Source organism: Malaclemys terrapin, chromosome 21 (assembly GCF_027887155.1).
Source record: "Malaclemys terrapin pileata isolate rMalTer1 chromosome 21, rMalTer1.hap1, whole genome shotgun sequence".
Lineage (NCBI taxonomy): Eukaryota > Metazoa > Chordata > Testudines > Emydidae > Malaclemys > Malaclemys terrapin.
Window position 1 is genome coordinate 2,176,887 of NC_071525.1, and position 23,703 is coordinate 2,200,589.

Consider the following 23,703-nt stretch of genomic DNA (forward strand, 5'->3'; position numbering starts at 1 on the left):
CCCAGGACCAATTCTTAGCAATTTCCCCTCTGGAGGCCATTACGGAAGATTGTATGGTTATGGGGGATTAGGTGGTTACGGGGGCCATTATGGTTACGGGGGATTGTGTGATTACGGGGGCCGTTATGGTTACGGGGGATTGAGTGATTACGGGGGCCATTATGGTGGACTGGGTGATTAGGGGGGAGGTTACGGTTACGGGGGAGCATGCGGTTCTAGGGTATCTTGCCATAGGTACCTGAGTGGAAGCTTTACACCATGTTAAACCCTGAAGGAATATCAGTGGTAAAAGAAAAGACCAGGAAATGAACAACAAGCTAGAGATTCAGACAGAGCTACAACAAGCTAGATATTCAGTAGCAAGTTGTGGTGGATCCATGATTTAAAGCCAAAGGTGGGGAGTTTAGGAGCACCAGATGCAATTGAGAAACATTTTTCCTATTAACTGGAAATCGAAATAGGGAATTTAAATCTTCAAATTAACTTTAGAAACTTTCTTAGCCATTTTTCTCTTGGCTGGATTAGGAAGAAACCTTCCCAGTTTAGCCCCTACACGGCCAACTTAGGGGTCTTCTACTTTATTCTGAAGTAACTGTTATTCCTTAGTATTGGTGGCAGGAGAAAGATTAAACTGACAAATGGTGTGATCCAGTCTAGGAATTCCAACGTTCTTATGAGCAGAAATACCCACTGAAGATTCTTCTCTTCAGATGGTGTAATTTAGGGTCACTCCATGGAAGTCAGTTTATCTGAACCCAGTTTACCAGAGCTGGGGATCTTGTCTTAGTGATATATTTGGAGAAAAGAAAAGTTTCTGTTTATTCATCAGCAAGTATTGCGGACTCCCAAGGTTTAGAAAACTAATAAGCCACACTCTGACCCTGGACTCAACTGGTTTGTATGCTGAGATTGAATCGTCAAAGGAAAAGAAATGATAGCAGTATCCCAGTCATGTTCTCTCTGAGAAATGTCCATAATGGACAGCGAATACCAGGGGTCCATCATTGAAATAGTTACACTTATTCCAGGCGGTGTTTTTCACACAAAGTCATTGAGAAGGGTTCAAAGGGCCCCATGAGGAGGTAAGTTTAGTGTGAGTAGATAAGAGGTATAGAAAGAGGAAATAGGAACAAATACATAGCCACGAACATAGGGTCTAAATCCACTCCTCCTCTCTCTCGGGCCCCACGGTGACCTCACTACTATAGTAACCAAGGTTTGAGTCCTTTCTTCCAATGACACTGGTACCTTTTCTTTACTGTATTCCCTGTTGTGTGTTTCAGGTTTACCTCCATCACAGAAAGATGTCTTGTTCCAGCCTGTCCTATCCAGAATGCGGGGTGGCCCGTCCCAGTCCAGTTTCTGGCAGCTGCAACGAGCCGTGCGTTAGGCAGTGCCCTGACTCTGAAGTCATCATCAGACCATCACCGGTTGTTGTAACCATCCCAGGACCAATTCTCAGCAATTTCCCTCAGCAGAGTGAAGTGGGAGCCGTTGGAGCACCTGTGGTCGGAGCCGGCTACGGGGGCTCATTTGGTTTGGGGGGATTGTACGGCTATGGAGGCCATTACGGGGGATTGTATGGTTATGGGGGATTAGGTGGTTACGGGGGCCGTTATGGTTACGGGGGAGGTTATGGGGGATTGTGTGGTTACGGGGGTGGTTACGGGGGATTGTGTGGTTACGGGGGCCGTTATGGTTACGGGGGATTGAGTAGTTACGGTGGACTGTGCGGTTACGGGGGAGGTTACGGGGGAGGTTACGGTTATGGGGGAGCATGCGGTTCTGGGGTATCTTGCCATAGGTACCTGAGTGGAAGCTGTACACCATGTTAAACCCTGCAGGAATATCAGTGGTAAAAGAAAAGACCAGGAAATGAACAACAAGCTAGAGATTCAGACAGAGATTTCAGAAGTGCTGGGCAGGCATGGCTCCACTTGAATTCAATGCGAACTGTGTCTGCTCAGCCCCTTTCGATCATAGACCGATTGCTAATATTATGCCTGTAAACACTTTCTGCCAATGCTTTCCCAACCACGCGCTTATTCTCTTAGTCTCGTGTGGACTCATTCTGAATTACACTCAGGCTGTTTGCACTAACCCCGCAGTGTGAAGGAAACAGGGGCCTTAACACAGGCATCAGTTGTCTTTATTATCACTTTAATTTGTTTGTCCAACTCTGCATCTGCAACAAAGGGAAAAGAACATCTTGCCTCAAATGCATCCCAAGGAAGCGGGTGATCGGTCCGAGCCCTTTTGGAAATACTTGAAATGCATCCTTTCTGCTCTGTATTATTTTTTTCTGTAACTGTGTATTGCAAATTTCATTCATATTAAAAACTATGCTGCAGCATAATATCAGTCATCTGGTTTTCCTTGTTCCTCACTCATAGTTTAAAAATCGTGCTGGAGAAAATTCATCCCTGTAGAGCCGGCAGTACCAGACACCTCTCAAGCTGCAACTTTTGAACGCATGGAGTGATAGGATAATAAAGCCCATAAAATGGTTCATTGCATTATTCAGGCCCTCTGCACGGGGTTGGACTATCTGTTTAGCAAAAAAGTCTTTTCCTGCTAAGACTTACACAGATTTTCACTTTAAGAATGTAAATATTTCTTTTGATTTCAAAAGGACCAATCACATGGTTCGTGGTAGGACTACATGCCTTCTCAGCCTCAAATGGAGTGACATGCACGTTGCAATCTGCATTCCTAGTATCATTTCAATGACTTTCTTGGTGGTGCAATGAGAATGCATGTCGAGGTGATTCAGAATTGCATCAGGAGCACAATTGGCTGTCATGAGCAGAAATCCACTTTGGTCCTTTCAGTTCATGCGGGTCATAGTTAGGGGCATTGGACAGCTCATTATAAACTTGCTAGGAAGCAAAGAGCCATTTTTCTGCCTTCTCAAAAACTCCATCCCCAACGGGTGAGATCCAATTACCTCGTAAAACAATCAGAATCATTCCCTTGCCTTCAGTGTCTTTCCTTTCGTGACCTTAAGTCTCAGATTCACCTTTTGGCAGAGGGATAGTACGATGCCTATGGACAACTTTCGCCCCACTTTAAACTTTCAAACTATGTCTTAGCAGGGACTTCAGTGGAGCCTGGGCCTTTGTGATGGCCCTCTGCCCAGAGGTGAATTTCACATTAGGGTGATTAAAACTTGATCTAACATTGGACCTCCACTTGTGTCACCAATGCTATCTCAAAGGGTTGCCTAGACCAGATTTGCTCATGGGTCAATGGAAGGGATAGTGGGGAGTTAAAGGAAGTACTGTTCTTTTCTACAAAATGTTTGAGTTAAATGGTTGAATTTGTACTCTGTTAGAAACCATCTCTCTATGACTGAGCTGACAAGAAACTGAGGCAGAAATGTCTTCCTTTGACTTTAAGGACTGTAAGACCCTGAACTTCTTTCAATTTGAAGCAACTGTGCTGATTAACACCAAGAGAGCACCTTCATTTTCCTATAAATACACCAAATGTAAAATTACATTAGAATGAAAATGAAATATCCCCAAAGTCTTTGGCCTTGAAGCATGACCTGATTAAAGGAACAATTTATTAATCTTCTAAGAATACAAACTTTTTTATGTGTGAAACACCAATGAATGTTTACGAGGTGCTTTGAAATCTTGAGTTCTGAGAATGCTGAAGAACTTCCAGCCTTAACATGCTTACTTTCCTTGTTTTATCAGCATAGAACAATAGGCACATGGAGATGAAGGTCACACGGGTGTCAGGTGCAGAAACAAAAGTACAACCCAATAGTTCTGATTCCCCCTACCACAGTTCAAGCTCGAGGTTCATCCCTGTTAGACTCTATTACAAGACAACATTAGTAACAGGTCTTGTGAAATAGTGTGTGCATCCTTAGATCTAAGAATCCACGATAAAAAAATGACTAACGTTTGATCCACTTTAATTGTTTATTCTTTATACTTGAGGACAACACTCTCCAAAGGAATTACAAGTCTGTCAATTTCTCTCTTTTCCTTGAGTGTTAGCACTGCAAATCACAGTACATAATTCAAGCATCAAAATCTTGCTTTAACGCATAGCACCCATTGGGATGAAGTCACCATCTGCACTGTGTTTTCTACTTTTTCTTTCCTTGGAAACACATTTCTATAATGAGTCATAGTGACCCAATGGTAATGACTTCTTTCAGATTTGTGAAACGAGGTACAGGGTGGGACATCTCTTTAACATAGCCTTCTTCATACATGAGGATAATAATTGTCCAAAGGAATTACAAGTGTGTACATTTCAAGCTTGTTAATGCGCAGTGCAAGAATAAAACGATCAATATTGAATTCAAATGGGAAAAATGATGGTACCAGATAATTCTAGTCTGCTCAAACGTACATACCAACCACTAAGCAAATACCTTTCTTTAATCAGTAGAAAATATTCATCTTCTAGGAACTGAGAGCCATGAAAATGTTGAAGAAAATAGTAGAAAATGCAGTCTTGGTATGTGCAGTTCCTGCAATATCAAGCTATGGTGCACTCGGGGGGTTTGTATAAAAATGGTAAATGGTACTATGGAGTGCAGTGAGGAACAGTTTCCTAAAAAACCATGAGATTCTTGTATTGAGGTACTGGTCAGTGTACTAATCTCTTGATATCACAATGAAGTTCCTGACTTTGGTGTATTGTAATTTCATAGATTCATAGATTATAGGACTGGAAGGGACCTCGAGAGGTCATCGAGTCCAGTCCCCTGCCCGCATGGCAAGACCAAATACTGTCTAGACCATCCCTGATAGACATTTATCTAACCTACTCTTAAATATCTCCAGAGACGGAGATTCCACAACCTCCCTAGGCAATTTGTTCCAGTGTTTAACCACCCTGACAGTTAGGAACTTTTTCCTAATGTCCAACCTAGACCTCCCTTGCTGCAGTTTAAACCCATTGTTTCTGGTTCTATCCTTAGAGGCTAAGGTGAACAAGTTCTCTCCCTCCTCCTTATGACACCCTTTTAGATACCTGAAAACTGCTATCATGTCCCCTCTCAGTCTTCTCTTTTCCAAACTGTCTTTAGGGATGGCCAATTTTCCTTTCCTTCTGAAAATTTGGACAGACAGACACTGTCCATGAACCATGTGATTGGTCTATTTGAAATCGAAGGAAATATTGACATTTTAAATTGGAAATCTGTGTAAGTCTTAGCAGGAAAAGGCTTTTTGCTACACGGATAATGCAAGGAAGAACTCCACCCCTGTGCAGACGGCCTGAATAATGCTTTGAACCACTTTAAGGGCTTTATTCTCCTATCACTCCATGCCTTCAAAAGTTGCAACTTAGAAGTTCCTGGTGCTGCCGGCTATACAGGGAGGAATTTCCTCCAGCACCATTTTTAAACAAGGAGGGAGGAACAAGGAGAACCAGAAGATCGATATTATAATGCAGCATAGTTTTTAATGAGAATGAAATTTGCAATTCACAGTTACAGAAAGAAATAATACAGAGCAGAAAGTATTTATTTCAAGTATTTCCAAAAGGTCTGGGACCGATCACCCGCTTCCTTGGGATGCATTTGAGGCAAGATGTTCTTTTTCCTTTGCTGCAGGTACAGAGTTGGACAAACAAATTAAAGTGATAGAAGTACAACTGATGCCTGTGTTAAGGCCCCTGTTTCCTTCACACTGCGGGGTTAGTGCAAACAGCCTGAGTGCAATTCAGAATGAGTCCACGTGTGACTAGGAGAATAAGCACGTGGTTGGGAAAGCATTGGCAGAAAGAGTTTATAAGCATAATATTAGCAATCGGTCAATGAGATAATGGGGCTGAGCAGACACAGTTCGCATTGAATTCAAGTGGAGCCATGCCTGCCCAGCACTTCTGAAATCTCTGTCTCAATCTCTAGATTGTTGTTCATTTCCTGGTCTTTTCTTTTACCACTGATATTCCTGCAGGGTTTAACATGGTGTACAGCTTCCACTCAGGTACCTATGGCAAGATACCCCGGAACCGCATGCTCCCCCATAACCGTAACCTCCCCCATAACCTCCTCCGTAACCACACAGTCCACCATAACGGCCGCCGTAACCACTCAATCCCCCATAACCATAACGGCCCCCGTAACCACACAATCCCCCGTAACCACTCAATCCCCCGTAACCATAATGGCCCCCATAACCACCTAATCCCCCATAACCATTCAATCCTCCGTAATGGCCTCCATAGCCGTACAATCCCCCCAAACCGAATGAGCCCCCGTAGCCGGCTCCGACCACAGGTGCTCCAACGGCTCCCACTTCACTCTGCTGAGGGAAATTGCTGAGAATTGGTCCTGGGATGGTTACAACAACCGGTGATGGTCTGATGATGACTTCAGAGTCAGGGCACTGCCTAACGCACGGCTCGTTGCAGCTGCCAGAAACTGGACTGGGTCGGGCCACCCCGCATTCTGGATAGCACAGGCTGGAGCAAGACATCTTTCTGTGATGGAGATAAACCTGAAAGACACAACAGGGAATAGAGTAAAGAAAAGGTTCCAATGACTGTGGAAGAAAGGACTCAAACCTCAGTTACTATAGTAGTGAGGTCTACGTGGGGCCCGAGAGAGAGAGGAGGAGTGCACTTAGACCCTATATTTGTGGCTATGTTTTTGTTCCTATTTCATTTTTCTATGCCTTTTATCCACTCCCACTAAACTTACCTCCCAATTGTCCCCTTTGAAACTCTCTCAATGACCTGTCTGAAAAACACCACCTGGAATAAGTGTCATTATTTCTTTGAAGGATACCTGGTATGCTGTATCCATTAGAGACATTTCTCAAGGAGAATGTGGCTGGGATAATGCTGATCTGTTCCTTTCCGTTGAGGATTCAACTTCTGCATGCAAACCCGTTGAGTTCAGTGTCAGAGTGTGGCTCTTTGGTTTTCTAAACCTTGGGAGTCACCAATACTTGCTAATGAAGGAACAGAAACTTTTCCTTTCTCCAAATAAATCACTAAGGACAAGATCCTCAGACCTTTTACTCTGGTAAAATGGCTTTCATGGAGTAACAATAAATTACACCATCTGAGGAAAAGCATCTTCAATGGGTATTTCTGTTCATAAGAATGTAGAAATTGCTAAACTGGATCACACCAGTTGTCACCTTAATAATTCTCCTGGCTCCAATAGTTAAGAGTAACAGCTACTTCAGAATAAAGAAACCCCCTGAATTGCCCATTTATGGATGAAGGTGGCAAAGTTTCTTCCTAATCTATCCAAGCTAAAAATGGCTGAGGGACTTTCTTATGTTACTTTAAAGATTTAAATGCCCTAATTGTATATCCAGTGAATAGGAAATATGTTTCCTGGTTGCATATGGTGCTCCTAAAATCCCCAACTTTGGCTTCAAATTACACAAGATAATTATGGAAGAACACCCTATTCCCTGTTAAAAATCACAGAGAAAATGTGCAAGATTGTGTCTTAAATGGACCCTACTGTGACAGCTCTTGGGTTAGAAAGAGAGTGAGTCGAATCGGACTTACCCAGTTCACCGAGGGGATGAAGTCCAAAGAAGCCTTTAGAAGAGATCTGAGCCGTGAATGCTTTTATACAGTTTCTAGGACTGCCTGGAGGATTTGTGATGCGTCTCTTACAGGAGTTCCCAATTAGCTACCAAACAAACTTGATTGCCTCGGTAAATCCTCCTTTTGAACATGCTGTTTTCTCAGGGTTTGGGATTATTGGGATAATCCTAACAATGCATGTTGCAGTCTGCATTCGTTGTGTCATTCCACTGACTTTCTTGGTGGTGGAATGAGAATGCATGTCAAGGTGATTCAGGGCTGCACCAGTAGCACAACTGGCTGTCATGAGCAGATATCCCCTTTGGTCCTTTCAGTTCATATAGGTCATTGTTAGGGGCACTGGACATTTAATTATAATCTTGCTAGGAAGCAGAGAGCTATTTTTCTGCATTCTCACGACCTCCATCCCCATCTCAGATCCAATTCCCTTTGTAATCAATCGGAAATATTCCATGGCCTTGAGTCTCAATTCACCCTTTGGCAGGGGGATAGAACAATATCTATGGAAAACTTTAGTTCTACTTTAAACTTTCAAACTACATCTTAGCAAGGACTTAAGTATAGTATGAGCCTTTGTGATGACCCTCTGCCTGGGAGTGAATTTCACTCTACAGTTATTCAAATCTGACCTAGCATTGGACCTCCACTTGTGTCACCAATGCTGTCTCAGAGGGATGCCTAGAGTTGATTTACTTATGCGTCAAGGGAAGGGACGGTAGGGAGTGAAAGGAAGCAGTGCTCTTCTACAGAAAGGTTTTGAGTTAAGCTGTGAAACTTGTACTCCGTCAGAAACCGTCTCTCTGTGACTGAGCTGACAAGAAACTGAGGTCTTGCAAGATAATGCAGCTGACGAAGCCTGGAAGAAGCCCAGGAGAGGTTGAAATCATGGAGTCTTAGTAAAGGAGGAGAGTGCTGTGGGATGAGATATGACATAAAATCTGACCAGCTATAGGCCATGTTGCAGAAAACAATCCTGCAAGAACTGGAATGTTGTTTTAAGTGTAAACTGTATCTCCAGGAGTGCCTTCTGTATCCGGGAAGAAGGCAGAAATATCTTCCTTTGATTTTCAGGCCCTGAATCGCTTTGAAGATGAAGCAATTGTGCTGATTTACATCAAGAGAGCACCTTCCTTTTCCTATAAAAATAATTTAAAAATAGCAAATGCAAAATTACATTAGAATGAAAATGAAACATCCCCATATGCTGTAGCTTTAAATCATGTCCTTATTAAAAGAATGAGATGAGAGATCTTGTCCTCTATTTTTTTACGTGATTCTATTAGTCAATGCAGGCATCTAATCCCAAAATGATTTAATAATATTCTAAAAATACAATCGCATTTATGAAACATCAATGAGTGTTCTTAGGTGCTTTGATATCTTGAGTTCTAAGAACGCTGAACAATTTCCAGTCTTAACATCCTTACTACCCCAGTTTTATAGGTATAAAAAAAGAAGCACATTGAGGTGAAGGTTGCACGGGTGTGAGCTGCAGAAACAGAAATACAACCCAATACTTCTGACTCCTCCCACCACAGGCTAAGCACGTGCTTCATCCCTGCTACACTCTTTTAGAAGATAAGGTTTGCAATATGTCTTGTTAAAAAATGTGTGCACCCTTGGATCTAAGCATCAACGATAAAAAACCTGGCTAATTTTGGTCCACTTTACCTGTATCTACTTTATACATTATTACAATACTTCTGCAAAAGAATTACAAGTCTGTTAATTTCTTTTCCATGCGTATGATAACATTGTAAATCCCAGTATATAATTCAAGCTTCAAAAACTTACTTTAAGGCATGTCACCCATTGGGACGAAGTCGCCAACTGCAGCGTGTGTGCTACTTTTTCTGTCCTTGGAAACACATCTCTCTCATGGGTCATAGTGACCCAATGGTAATGAATTCTTTCAGATTTGTGAAATGAGGTACAGGGTAAGTCGTCTCTTTAACATAGCCTTCTTTATACATGAGGATAATGATTGTCCAAAGAAATTACAAGTGTGTACATTTCAAGCTTGTTCATGTGTTGTACAGGAATAAAACTCTTCATATTGAATTCAAATGTAGTACCAGATAATTCAATTCAATTCAATTTGGTGCCAGATAATTTAAACCTGCTCAAATGTAAATACCCTCCACTGAACCAACACCTTCAAATAAAGGGCGTTATAGTGGAGTGCAAAACCCTTGATTGTTGATTATGGTTCACATTTAGATCAAAAGATGTTTCACCAAAAAATTTCCCCAAAAATCATCAGAACAAAATAAGAAAAATTCCAGAATGAGCCTCTCTAAGAGTTCCTCTCAGATGAGTGACATAGTTGGAAGCACTGAACGGTAAGTGTCCAGTGGGGTTCAAGAGATGGAGTTAATTTTTGACATGAATACTTCCAACTATGGTGTGTTTTTTCCGACTCTGCCAATCACTCCCTGTCTGACCTTCATTCACCTCTATGGAAAATAATATAATAATAACTTTCAAAATGGATTGTCTGAGGCTTTCTTTGATCTAAGCATTTCAAAGCACTTTATAACCACTCATCCAGTTTTATACTGCCAAAGACATGTATTATTATAGTAGTAATAATATTTACTTCCAGTATTCAGTTTGCAATTCGCAGCCTCTGAAATTGGGGCTCTTTGATTTTCCTTCAAGGTACTTTTGCATTTCCCTTTTACATCTACTTTACAGTTGAAGGGTGGACGTTGAGCCAGTGTGTACCAGCACAGCTTCAAACTGAAGAAAGGCACTTTATCTAGCTTAGTTCAGAGAGAATCTTGTGTGGAGTGCATCTGTCTGAGCATACTCGGCACTTTCAACCGCAACCGCAACTTCCATTGTACAGTGAAGTCAATGGGAAACATCAGCTACTGCATCTCCGTTCATGAGCAGCCAAGGGAATTGAGTCCTGTAAGAGAATTCAGCTTGTAAAGCATAGGAAGAAGCACAAAACAGACAGAGTTGAGGAGTACTTCTTCAGTGGTCAACTTTCTGTGAGAGGAGATTGGATTAATTCCAAGTTTGACCAACCTGGGGCATTCTGCAGAAAGCTTTTCCGCCGTAATTAGAATGTTTTGTAAAGTACGAAATACCCCCCAATGCCATTTCTTCTTACCTCAGCTGTGTCAATGCCTTCCCTCAATTGACGTGTGTGGAATTGTGCTAATGTACCCGGGCTCAGCATCTGCCCCTTGAGGTTTACAAAGGAATGTTTCTTAAAGAAAGGGAAATGAAAAGCTTTTTTGAATGAAAATCAAAGAGCCCCAAATTCAGAGGCTAGTAGTCATGGACTCTCTATTGGAATGACATCAGAAACCTAAACATGCACTTCTAAAATTAGTCTAATCCACACCTTGGAGGCATCTACTCCCAAGAAAAATATTCTCCCATTAAAATAATGCAACACAGTGGACACAGACAACTTTAATGAGTGTGATATACTTTGAAGTCCTTTGATTTGAGGAAGCTATGATCATTGAGCACAATGTCAATATTAGATCAGATTTATGTGGAGGTCAACAAGCACATAGAGGTGAAGAATATATCGGGAGCATGTGGCAGAGTCAGAAATAAATCCCGATAATAGGCCACATACTCACCATGGCTTCTCTATTACATTGGACAGTTACCATTTTAAGCTTCCATATATCCTATTGCAGCATCAGTGAAGTCAGTTGAATAAAAGCAGGAATGTAGCTGGCCCATAAAATTTTAAGATGAAAGACAGTTTCAGCGTGTAAGATGCATGTCACACCATGTGCAGTTAGGAACAAACTAATCATCAGAACCGCAGAGGGGGAAAAAAACTACATCAATTGAAGGAGTTACGCAAAGTTTGTTTTGTAATTAAATAGGTGTTCAGGCGCACAGCGCCTCTGAAGTCCACCCAGGCAGTCTACAAAACTAGATAAAAACACTCAAGATTCCAAAGTCTTCTAACAGCTTCTCTAACTTATTCTCCTCTGTGAAATGAATAAGTCATATTCGACTCGCTATCTGTGGAATCATTCAGATGATGTGTTCGTGATCCTTTTAATTTAGCACTGAATCTTAGACATACACACTTGTGATTCTTAACAATGGGAAGAGATTTGTTTTTCTCACTATTTTTCCTATTACTGAGTGGCAGGCATTGCTTTCTTCATGGTTTAGAAGTTAAGAGTTGGATTTTAAGAGCAAGGGATGCATTTGGGAAAGTAGTTCCTATTGATTTCAGTTGGAACTTGGGCATTCAAATCCCTTTGGTAGCTCTGAAAATTCGCACCCCCAATTTTTCATGTAGGGTTTTGGAAGAAACTCCCTACATTTCCTCCATAGGGGCTTAATTCGTTCTTCTTCTGCTGTCTTCTGAAGAAGCTGGTAAGCGACACTCATTGAGACATGATACTGCATTGGATGGGCCACTAGTCCCTTCCTGCATGGCAATTGCTACCTTCTCATATGCACAAGGGATTATAGGTGCAGGTCCTCATCTGGTCTCACTTAGTGTAGCTCCAGTGAATGGATCACTAAGATTTATACCAGCTGAGGAAGTGATGTTTAGTGTTTTGCTTTGATTTTTTAAAAAAGCCAAACACTTCCCTTCCTTGATCAGCAAGTGTTGGTGACACACTGAGGTTTATACATCAAACCAACACATTTTCATGCTGTCCTGAACTCATTTCTAGTTAGATGTTACATCCTAACAAGGAAAATGGCATTATTAATGCTATCCCAACCAAGTTCTGTGTTATAATTTTAATGGACTGAAAATCCCAAGCATTAGTGATAGAAATTAAATACTGCTTAGAGACAGGGTTATTTCGGACAAAGAAAGTAACAAGGATTCAAAACAGCTGGTTAGTTCTTTCTTTCTTTCTTTCTTTCTTTCTTTCTTTCTTTCTTTCTTTCTTTCTTTCTTTCTTTCTTTCACTCTCCTTCTGTCTCTCTCCGTAGGTGTCTATGTGACTTCAATTGAATTAGGTGCTCAATATAAACATTTTTATTCCACTTGTCCACACACATAAAACTACTGTCTTAAATTAATTTTTTAAATAAATAAATAAAAATTAAAATAAATAAATAAAATAAATTTTATTTCTTCCCTGCTATGTGTCTCAGATTTATCTCCACTACAGAAAGATGTCTTGTTTCACAAATGCGTGGAGTGACACTCCACAAGGCACGTGTGGACAGCTTCAACAGGCATAAGGTCGTGCCCTGAGCCCACAGTGTTGATCCAACCACCCCTCGCTGTCATGACCTTCTGAGGACCAATTCTCAGTTCTTTCCCTCAGGAAAGCGTAGTGGGATCTTCAGCAGCAGCTGACATTGGAGGTGGTGATGGGGGGTATGTGGTGATAGAACCTTATAACGTTATGGAGGCTTATATGGTTGGGGGGGTCCCTGTGGTTATTGGACATGACATGGTTATCGGGGTCCATATGGTTAGGAGAGATTCTATGGTTACAAGTTACCATATGGTTGTAGGAGGAATGTAGGGTTGTGGGGGTGGTGATGGGGCCATAGGTAAACCCAGTAGGCATATCCAAAGAAAAAGGAAGAACCAGGAAATGAACAGCAAGATGCAGATTGAGGTTTTAGCGCATAGCCCTAGTTTTGAGAATTGCTGAGTAAATCGAACTCTTTGTGAAATAATAAAAGGGCTGCATTTAACCAACACCTCTGGAAAGATGACTAATGTTTCTCATATTTCACATGATGGGTCTTTCTTCTAATGCCTGCCTGGCTATTTGCTTCCTCTATTATCAACATAGTGGGCCTCGGTGATGCAGAGAGAATGGTGCTTGCAATACTCTGGAGCAAATTCCGACTGAGATGGATTTACTGCATTTCTACAAGCTTGGCAAGGATATAAACTCTTGTGCTTCAGGGTATCATCCAATAATGGAGGTAGATCGGATTGACGGGGGATAATGAAAAAGTTCCTCTATGGGCAGGTGATCCCATACCTGTGTTCTACGGGGTTTCTTGCAGCTCCCTGTAAAGCCTCTGGCACTCACCACTGTGGGAGAGAGGCCTGATTTGCTGCAGCAATGCCTGTGTTCTTCCATTCCAAGGAGGGGTCATTAGGTGTATTCTGACATTGAGGAATAGAGCTGTATTGCCCTTAAATAACACCAGGTGGCAGATGGCTAAATCTCCCCTCATTATGTGAGTGTTACATCATGTCAGTGAAGAGCCAGGAAGGTCTGGAGACATTTTTCCTTTTGTGTTGTCAAATCAAAAATGTGATCAGTGGAAAATATTCATCTTCTGGGCACTGTGAGCCATGAACATGTTGAAGAAAAACATGGTAGAAAATGCAATCTTGGTATGTGCAGTTCCTGCAATATCAAGCTATGGTGCAGCCGCTGGGTTTGTATAAAAATGGTACTATGGAGTACAGTGAGGAACAGCTTCCTAAAAAACCATTCGATTCTTATACTGAAGTACTGGTCAGTGTACTAATCTCTTCATATCACAAAGGAGATTCCTGACTGATGTAGATGACTTTAGTGTAGTGTAATTTGTCTTTAGGGATGGCCAATTTTCTTTTCCTTTTGAAAATCTGGGTCGCTATCCAGCAAAGACTGACACAGACACTTTCCACGAACCATGAGATTGTTTTTTTGGAATCAAAGGAAATATTTACGTTAAAGTGCTTTATTCTCCTCTCACTCCACGGCTTCGAAAGTTGCAACTTGAGAAGTGTCTGGTGCTGCCTGCTCTACAGGGATGAATTTTCTCCAGCACGATTTTTAAACTAGGAGGGAGGAACAAGGAAAACCAGAAGATCGATATTATGATGCAGCATGGTTTTTAATGAGAATGAATTTGCAATGCAGTTACAGAAAGAAATAATACAGAGCAGAAAGGATGCATTTCAAGTATTTCCAAAAGGGCTGGGACCGATCACCCGCTTCGTCGGGATGCATTTGAGGCAAGATGTTCTTTTTCCTTTATGCAGGTGCAGAGTTGTACAAACAAATTAAAGTGATAATAAATACAACTGATGCCTGTCTTAAGGCCCCTGTTTCCTTCACACTGCAGGGCTAGTGAAAACAGCCTGAGTGCAATTCAGAACGAGTCCACGTGTGATTAGGAGAATAAGCACGTGGTTGGGAAAGTATTGGCAGAAAGAGTTTATGAGCATAATATTAGCAATCGCTCTATGAGATAAAGGGGCTGAGCAGACACAGTTCGCATTCAATTCAAGTGGAGCCATGCCTGCCCAGCACTTCTGAAATCTCTGAATCTCTAGCTTGTTGTTCATTTCCTGGTCTTTTCTTTTACCATTGATATTCCTGCCGGGTTTAACATGGTGTACAGCTTCCACTCAGGTACCTATGGCAAGATACCCCGGAACTGCATGCTCCCCCATAACCGTAACCTCCTCCGTAACCACACAGTCCACCATAACGGCCGCCGTAACCACTCAACCCCCCATAACCATAACGGCCCCCGTAACCACACAATCCCCCGTAACCACCCCCATAACCTCCCCCGTAACCATAACGGCCCCCGTAACCACCTAATCCCCCCAAACCATACAATCCTCCGTAATGGCCTCCATAGCCGTACAATCCGCCCAAACCGAATGAGCCCCCGTAGCCCGCTCCGACCACAGGTGCTCCAACGGCTCCCACTTCACTCTGCTGAGGGAAATTGCTGAGAATTGGTCCTGGAATGGTTACAACAACCGGTGATGGTCTGATGATGACTTCAGAGTCAGGACACTGCCTAACGCACGGCTCGTTGCAGCTGCCAGAAACTGGACTGGGTCGGGCCACCCCGCATTCTGGATAGCACAGGCTGGAGCAAGACATCTTTCTGTGATGGAGATAAACCTGAAACAAACAACAGGGAATACAGTAAAGAAAAGGTACCAATGACAGGGAAAGAAAGGATTCAAAATTCGGTTACGATTACAGTGAGGTCACCGTGGGGCCCGAGAGAGAGCCAGGTTCGTGGCTATGTATTTGTTCCTATTTCCTCTTCCTATACCTCTTATCCACTCACGCTACACTTCCCTCCCAATGGGTCCCTTTGATCCCTTCTCAATGATTTTGTCTGAAAAACACCGCCTGGAATAAGTGTAACTATTTCATTGATGGACCCCTGGGATTCGCTGTCCATTATAGACATTTCTGAAAGAGAACATGACTGGGATACTGCTATCATTTCTTTTCCTTTGACGATTCAATCTCTGCCTAGAAACTAATTGAGGCCAGGGTCAGAGTGTGGCTTATTGGTTTTCTAAACCTTGGGAGTCCGCAATACTTGCTGATGAATAAACAGAAACTTTTCTTTTCTCCAATAAATCACTAAGACAAGATCCTCAGCTCTGGTAAACTGGGTTCATATCCACTGACTTCCGTGGAGCGACCCTAAATTACACCATCTGAGGAGAAGAATCTTCAGTGGGTATTTCTGCTCATAAGAACGTTGGAATTCCTATACCTGATCACACCATTTGTCAGTTTAATCATTCTCCTGCCTCCTATACCAAGGAATAAGAGCTACTTCAGAATAAAGTAGAAGACCCCTAAGTTGGCTGTGTAGGGACTAAACTGGGAAAGTTTCTTCCTAATCTAGCCAAGAGAAAAATGGCTAAGAAAGTTTCTAAAGTTAATTTAAAGATTTAAATTCCCTATTTCGATTTCCAGTTAATAGGAAATATGTTTCTCAATTGCATCTGGTGCTCCTAAAGTCCCCACCGTTGGCTTCAAATCATGGATCCACCACAACTTGCTACTGAATAGCTACACAAGAGAATTATGGAACAACACTGTCCTTCCTGATAAAAATCACAGAGAATACGTGCAAGATTCAGTCTTAAATGGAAATGGATCCTACTGTGACATCTCTTGGGTTAGAAAGAGATTGAGTCAAATTGGACTTACCCAGTTGACCGAGGAGCTGAAGTCTGGAGAAGTGTTTAGAAGAACCCTGAGTCGTGAGTGCTTTTATACAGTTTCTAGGACTGCCTGGAGGATCTGCGTTGTGTTTTGTACAGGAAGTCCCAATTAGTTACCAAACAATCTTAATGGCCTTGTTAAATCCTCCTTTTGATGGAGCTGTTTTCTCAGGGTTTGGGAGTATTGGGCTAATCTCAGCCTCAAAGGGAGTGACATGCGTGTTGTAATCTGCGTTCCTAGTATCATTCCAATGACTTTCTTGGTGGTGCAATGAGAATGCATGTCAAGGTGATTTAGAATTGCATCAGCAGCACAATTGGCTGTCATGAGCAGAAATCCACTTTGGTCCTTTCAGTTCATGCGGGTCATAGTTAGGGGCATTGGACAGTTCATTATAAACTTGCTAGGAAGCAAAGAGCCATTTTTCTGCCTTCTCAAAAGCTCCATCCCCAACAGGTGAGATCCGATTCCCTCGGAAAACAATCAGAATCATTCCATTGCCTTCAGTGTCTTTCCTGTCGTGACCTTAAGTCTCACATTCACCTTTTGGCAGAGGGATAGTATGATGCCTATGGACAACTTCAGCCCCAATTTAAACTTTCAAACTATGTCTTAGCAGGGACTTCAGTGGACCATGGGCCTTTGTGATGGCCCTCTGCCCAGAGGTGAATTTAAACTTAGGGTGATTAAACCTTGATCTAACATTGGACCTCCACTTGTGTCACCAATGCTATCTCAAAGGGTTGCCTAGACCAGATTTGCTCATGGGTCAATGGAAGGGATAGTGGGGAGTTAAAGGAAGCTCTGCTCTTTTCTAGAAAGCTTTTGAGTTAAATGGTTGAATTTGTACTCTGTTAGAAACCATCTCTCTATGACTGAGCTGACAAGAAACTGAGGTCTTGCAAGATAATGCAGCTGACTAAGGCCTGGAAGAAGCCCAGGAGAGATGGAAATCATGGATTATGGGTGAAGGAGGAAAGGGCTGTTGGCTGTTATTTGACATAGAGTCCGACCAGCCATAGGTTATATTGCATAAACCATTCCTGCAAGAACCAGAATGTTGTTTTAAGTGTAAAATATATCTCTAGCAGTACATTCTATATCCAGGGAAAAAGGCAGAAATGTCTTCCTTTGACTTTAAGACCCTGAATTTCTTTCAATTTGAAGCAACTGTGCTGATTAACACCAAGAGAGCACCTTCATTTTCCTATAAATACACCAAATGTAAAATTTCATTGGAATGAAAATGAAATATCCCCAAATTCTTTGGCTTTGAATCGTGGCCTGATTAAAGGAATGACACGAGAGACCTTGGCCTCTATTTTTTTTAAGTGACTCTATTACTCATTGCACAGGCCTCTAATCCCAGGAACAATTTACTAATCTTCTAAGAATACAACCCTTTTTAAGTGTGAAACACCAATGATTGTTTACGAAGTGCTTTGAACCCAACAGTTCTGATCCTCCCTACCACAGTTCAAGCTCGAGGTTCATCCCTGTTGGACTCTATTACAGGACAACATTAGTAACAGGTCTTGTTAAATAGTGTGTGCATCCTTGGATCTAAGCATCCACGATAAAAAAATGACTAATGTTTGATCCACATTGTGTCTTCTTTATACTTGAGGACAACACTCTCCAAAGGAATTACAAGTCTGTCAATTTCTCTCCTTTCCTTGAGTGTTAGCACTGCAAATCACAGTACATAATTCAAGCGTCAAAAACTTGCTTTAACGCATAGCACCCATTGGGATGAAGTCACCATCTGCACTGTGTTTTCTACTTTTTCTTTCCTTGGAAACACATTTCTATAATGAGTCATAGTGACCCAATGGTAATGACTTCTTTCAGATTTGTGAAACGAGGTACAGGGTGGGACGTCTTTTTAACATAGCCTTCTTCATACATGAGGATAATAATTGTCCAAAGGAATTACAAGTGTGTACATTTCAAGCTTGTTAATGTGCAGTGCAAGAATAAAACTATCAATATTGAATTCAAATGGGAAAAATGATGGTACCAGATAATTCTAGTCTGCTCAAACGTACATACCAACCATTAAGCAAATACCTTTCTTTAATCAGTAGAAAATATTCATCTTCTAGGAACTGAGAGCCATGAAAATGTTGAAGAAAATAGTAGAAAATGCAGTCTTGGTATGTGCAGTTCCTGCAATATCAAGCTATGGTGCACCCGGGGGGTTTGTATAAAAATGGTAAATGGTACTATGGAGTGCAGTGAGGAACAGTTTCCTAAAAAACCATGAGATTCTTGTATTGAAGTACTGGTCAGTGTACTAATCTCTTGATATCACAATGAAGATCCTGACTTTGGTGTAGTGTAATTTGTCTTTAGGGATGGCCAATTTTCTTTTCCTTCTGAAAATCTGGGTCGCTATCCAGCGAAGATTAACACAGACACTTTCCACGAACCATGTGATTGGTCTTTTTGAAATCGAAGGAAATATTGACATTTTAAATTGAAAATCTGTGTAAGTCTTAGCAGGGAAAGGCTTTTTGCTACACGGATAATGGAAGGAAGAACTCCACCCCTGTGCAGACGGCCTGAATAATGCTTTGAACTACTTTAAGGGCTTTATTCTCCTATCATTCCATGCCTTCGAAAGTTGCAACTTAGAAGTTCCTGGTGCTGCCGGCTATACAGGGAGGAATTTCCTCCAGCAAGATTTTTAAACAAGGAGGGAGGAACAAGGAGAACCAGAAAATCGATATTATGATGCAGCATAGTTTTTAATGAGAATGAAATTTGCAATTCACAGTTACAGAAAGAAATAATACAGAGCAGAAAGGATTTATTTCAAATATTTCCAAATGGTCTGGGACCGATCACCCGCTTCCTTGGGATGCATTTGAGGCAAGATGTTCTTTTTCCTTTGCTGCAGGTACAGAGTTGGACAAACAAATTAAAGTGATAAGAAGTACAACTGATGCCTGTGTTAAGGCCCCTGTTTCCTTCACACTGCGGGGTTAGTGCAAACAGCCTGAGTGCAATTCAGAATGAGTCCACATGTGACTAGGAGAATAAGTGCGTGGTTGGGAAAGCATTGGCAGAAAGAGTTTATAAGCATAATATTAGCAATCGGTCAATGAGATAAAGGGGCTGAGCAGACACAGTTCGCATTGAATTCAAGTGGAGCCATGCCTGCCCAGCTCTTCTGAAATCTCTGTCTGAATCTCTAGCTTGTTGTTCATTTCCTGGTCTTTTCTTTTACCACTGATATTCCTGCAGGGTTTAACATGGTGTACAGCTTCCACTCAGGTACCTATGGCAAGATACCCCGGAACCGCATGCTCCCCCGTAACCTCCTCCGTAACCACACAGTCCACCATAACGGCCGCCGTAACCACTCAATCCCCCATAACCATAACGGCCCCCGTAACCACACAATCCCCCGTAACCACTCAATCCCCCGTAACCATAATGGCCCCCGTAACCACCTAATCCCCCATAACCATTCAATCCTCCGTAATGGCCTCCATAGCCGTACAATCCGCCCAAACCGAATGAGCCCCCGTAGCCGGCTCCGACCACAGGTGCTCCAACGGCTCCCACTTCACTCTGCTGAGGGAAATTGCTGAGAATTGGTCCTGGGATGGTTACAACAACCGGTGATGGTCTGATGATGACTTCAGAGTCAGGGCACTGCCTAACGCATGGCTCGTTGCAGCTGCCAGAAACTGGACGGGGTCGGGCCACCCCGCATTCTGGATAGCACAGGCTGGAGCAAGACATCTTTCTGTGATGGAGGTAAACCTGAAACACACAACAGGGTATAGAGTAAAGAAAAGGTACCAATGACAGTGGAAGAAAGGACTCAAACCTCAGTTACTATAGTAGTGAGGTCTACGTGGGGCCCGAGAGAGAGAGGAGGAGTGCATTTAGACCCTATATTTGTGGCTATGTTTTTGTTCCTATTTCCTCTTTCTATGCCTTTTATTCACTCCCACTAAACTTACCTCCCAATTGTCCCCTTTGAAACCCTCTCAATGACCTGTCTGAAAAAGACCACCTGGAATAAGTGTCATTATTTCTTTGAAGGATACCTGGTATGCTGTATCCATTAGAGACATTTCTCAAAGAGAACGTGGCTGGGATAATGCTGATCTGTTCCTTTCCGTTGAGGATTCAACTTCTGCATGCAAACCAGTTGAGTTCAGTGTCAGGGTGTGGCTCTTTGGTTTTCTAAACCTTGGGAGTCACCAATACTTGCTAATGAAGGAACAGAAACTTTTCCTTTCTCCAAATAAATCACTAAGGACAAGATCCTCAGACCTTTTACTCTGGTAAAATGGCTTTCATGGAGTAACAATAAATTTCACCATCTGAGGAAAAGCATCTTCAATGGGTATTTCTGTTCATAAGAATGTAGAAATTGCTAAACTGGATCACACCTGTTGTCACCTTAATAATTCTCCTGGCTCCAATAGTTAAGAGTAACAGCTACTTCAGAATAAAGAAACCCCCTGAATTGCCCATTTATGGATGAAGGTGGCAAAGTTTCTTCCTAATCTATCCAAGCTAAAAATGGCTGAGGGACTTTCTTATGTTACTTTAAAAATTTAAATGCCCTAATTGTATATCCAGTGAATAGGAAATATGTTTCCTGGTTGCATATGGTGCTCCTAAAATCCCCAACTTTGGCTTCAAATTACACAAGATAATTATGGAAGAACACCCTATTCCCTGTTAAAAATCACAGAGAAAATGTGCAAGATTGTGTCTTAAATGGACCCTACTGTGCTAGCTCTTGGGTTAGAAAGAGAGTGAGTCGAATCGGACTTACCCAGTTCACCGAGGGGATGAAGTCCAAAGAAGCCTTTAGAAGAGATCTGAGCCGTGAATGCTTTTATTCAGTTTCTAGGACTGCCTGGAGGATTTGTGATGCGTCTCTTACAGGAGTTCCCAATTAGCTACCAAACAAACTTGATTGCCTCGGTAAATCCTCCTTTTGAACATGCTGTTTTCTCAGGGTTTGGGATTATTGGGATAATCCTAATAATGCACGTTGCAGTCTGCATTCGTTGTGTCATTCCACTGACTTTCTTGGTGGTGGAATGAGAATGCATGTCAAGGTGATTCAGGGCTGCATCAGTAGCACAACTGGCTGTCATGAGCAGATATCCCCTTTGGTCCTTTCAGTTCATACAGGTCATTGTTAGGGGCACTGGACATTTCATTATAATCTTGCTAGGAAGCAGAGAGCTATTTTTCTGCATTCTCACGACCTCCATCCCCATCTCAGATCCAATTCCCTTTGTAATCAATCGGAAATATTCCATGGCCTTGAGTCTCAAATTCACCCTTTGGCAGGGGGATAGAACAATACCTATGGAAAACTTTAGTTCTACTTTAAACTTTCAAACTACATCTTAGCAAGGACTTAAGTATAGTACGAGCCTTTGTGATGACCCTCTGCCTGGGAGTGAATTTCACTCTACAGTTATTCAAATCTGACCTAGCATTGGACCTCCACTTGTGTCACCAATGCTGTCTCAGAGGGATGCCTAGAGTTGATTTACTTATGCGTCAAGGGAAGGGACGGTAGGGAGTGAAAGGAAGCAGTGCTCTTCTACAGAAAGGTTTTGAGTTAAGCTGTGAAACTTGTACTCCCTCAGAAACCGTCTCTCTGTGACTGAGCTGACAAGAAACTGAGGTCTTGCAAGATATTGCAGCTGACGAAGCCTGGAAGAAGCCCAGGAGAGGTTGAAATCATGGAGTCTTAGTAAAGGAGGAGAGTGCTGTGTTTTAAGTGTAAACTCTATCTCCAGGAGTGCCTCTGTATCCGGGAAGAAGGCAGAAATATCTTCCTTTGATTTTCAGGCCCTGAATCGCTTTGAAGATGAAGCAACTCTGCTGATTTACATCAAGAGAGCACCTTCCTTTTCCTATAAAAATAATTTAAAAATACCAAATGCAAAATTACATTAGAATGAAAATGAAACATCCCCAAATGCTGTAGCTTTAAATCATGTCCTTATTAAAAGAATGAGATGAGAGATCTTGACCTCTATTTTTTTACGTGATTCTATTAGTCAATGCAGGCATCTAATCCCAAAATGATTTAATAATATTCTAAAAATACAATCGCATTTATGAAACACCAATGAGTGTTCTTAGGTGCTTTGATATCTTGAGTTCTAAGAACGCTGAACAATTTCCAGTCTTAACATCCTTACTATCCCAGTTTTATAGGTATATAAAAAGAAGCACATTGAGGTGAAGGTTGCACGGGTGTGAGTTGCAGAAACAGAAATACAACCCAATACTTCTGACTCCTCCCACCACAGGCTAAGCACGTGCTTCATCCCTGCTACACTCTTTTAGAAGCTAAGGTTTGCAATATGTCTTGTTAAAAAATGTGTGCACCCTTGGATCTAAGCATCAACGATAAAAAACCTGGCTAATTTTGGTCCACTTTACCTGTATCTCCTTTATACATTATTACAATACTTCTCCAAAGGAATTACAAGTCGGTTAATTTCTTTTCCATGCGTATGATAACATTGTAAATCCCAGTATATAATTCAAGCTTCAAAAACTTGCTTTAAGGCATGTCAACCATTGGGACAGAGTCGCCAACTGCAGCGTGTGTGCTACTTTTTCTGTCCTTGGAAACACATCTCTCTCATGGGTCAAAGTGACCGAATGGTAATGAATTCTTTCAGATTTGTGAAATGAGGTACAGGGTAAGTCGTCTCTTTAACATAGCCTTCTTTATACATGAGGATAATGATTGTCCAAAGAAATTACAAGTGTGTACATTTCAAGCTTGTTCATGTGTTGTACAGGAATAAAACTCTTCATATTGAATTCAAATGTAGTACCAGATAATTCAATTCAATTCAATTTGGTGCCAGATAATTTAAACCTGCTCAAATGTAAATACCCTCCACTGAACCAACACCTTCAAATAAAGGGCGTTATAGTGGAGTGCAAAACCCTTGATTGTTGATTATGGTTCACATTTAGATCAAAAGATGTTTCACCAAAAAATTTCCCCAAAAATCATCAGAACAAAATAAGAAAAATTCCAGAATGAGCCTCTCTAAGAGTTCCTCTCAGATGAGTGACATAGTTGGAAGCACTGAACGGTAAGTGTCCAGTGGGGTTCAAGAGATGGAGTTAATTTTTGACATGAATACTTCCAACTATGGTGTGTTTTTTCCGACTCTGCCAATCACTCCCTGTCTGACCTTCATTCACCTCTATGGAAAATAATATAATAATAACT

The 23,703-nt window shown here is 41.8% G+C and overlaps 4 protein-coding genes across 4 annotated transcripts; 1 reads left to right on the top strand and 3 right to left on the bottom strand.

Annotated features, from left to right (window-relative positions):
- The first annotated feature begins 1,288 nt into the window (after positions 1-1,288).
- On the top strand, positions 1,289-2,270 carry LOC128827264 (claw keratin-like). The gene has a single exon (XM_054011115.1). It carries the CDS (start codon positions 1,305-1,307, stop codon positions 1,833-1,835), a length of 531 nt encoding a protein of 176 aa, XP_053867090.1. The 5' UTR covers positions 1,289-1,304; the 3' UTR covers positions 1,836-2,270.
- A 3,229-nt stretch (positions 2,271-5,499) lies between these two features.
- LOC128827148 (claw keratin-like) lies at positions 5,500-7,524 on the bottom strand. Its single transcript, XM_054010909.1, has 2 exons — positions 7,504-7,524; positions 5,500-6,473 (listed from the first exon to the last, which is right to left on the bottom strand). Exon 2 carries the CDS (start codon positions 6,450-6,452, stop codon positions 5,934-5,936), a length of 519 nt encoding a protein of 172 aa, XP_053866884.1. The 5' UTR covers positions 6,453-6,473; positions 7,504-7,524; the 3' UTR covers positions 5,500-5,933.
- A 6,832-nt stretch (positions 7,525-14,356) lies between these two features.
- On the bottom strand, positions 14,357-16,451 carry LOC128827149 (claw keratin-like). Its single transcript, XM_054010911.1, has 2 exons — positions 16,437-16,451; positions 14,357-15,380 (listed from the first exon to the last, which is right to left on the bottom strand). The coding sequence occupies exon 2, from the start codon at positions 15,357-15,359 to the stop codon at positions 14,847-14,849; it is 513 nt and encodes a 170-aa protein (XP_053866886.1). The 5' UTR covers positions 15,360-15,380; positions 16,437-16,451; the 3' UTR covers positions 14,357-14,846.
- Positions 16,452-19,635: 3,184 nt separating this feature from the next.
- On the bottom strand, positions 19,636-20,213 carry LOC128827156 (claw keratin-like). The gene has a single exon (XM_054010922.1). It carries the CDS (start codon positions 20,202-20,204, stop codon positions 19,704-19,706), a length of 501 nt encoding a protein of 166 aa, XP_053866897.1. The 5' UTR covers positions 20,205-20,213; the 3' UTR covers positions 19,636-19,703.
- Positions 20,214-23,703: the final 3,490 nt, after the last annotated feature.

Excerpts from the sequence above, each read along its gene's own strand:
- LOC128827264 (XM_054011115.1), top strand. The coding sequence starts at position 1,305 with ATGTCTTGTTCCAGCCTGTCCTATCCAGAATGCGGGGTGGCCCGTCCC.
- LOC128827149 (XM_054010911.1), bottom strand. The coding sequence starts at position 15,359 with ATGTCTTGCTCCAGCCTGTGCTATCCAGAATGCGGGGTGGCCCGACCC.
- LOC128827156 (XM_054010922.1), bottom strand. The coding sequence starts at position 20,204 with ATGTCTTGCTCCAGCCTGTGCTATCCAGAATGCGGGGTGGCCCGACCC.
- LOC128827148 (XM_054010909.1), bottom strand. The coding sequence starts at position 6,452 with ATGTCTTGCTCCAGCCTGTGCTATCCAGAATGCGGGGTGGCCCGACCC.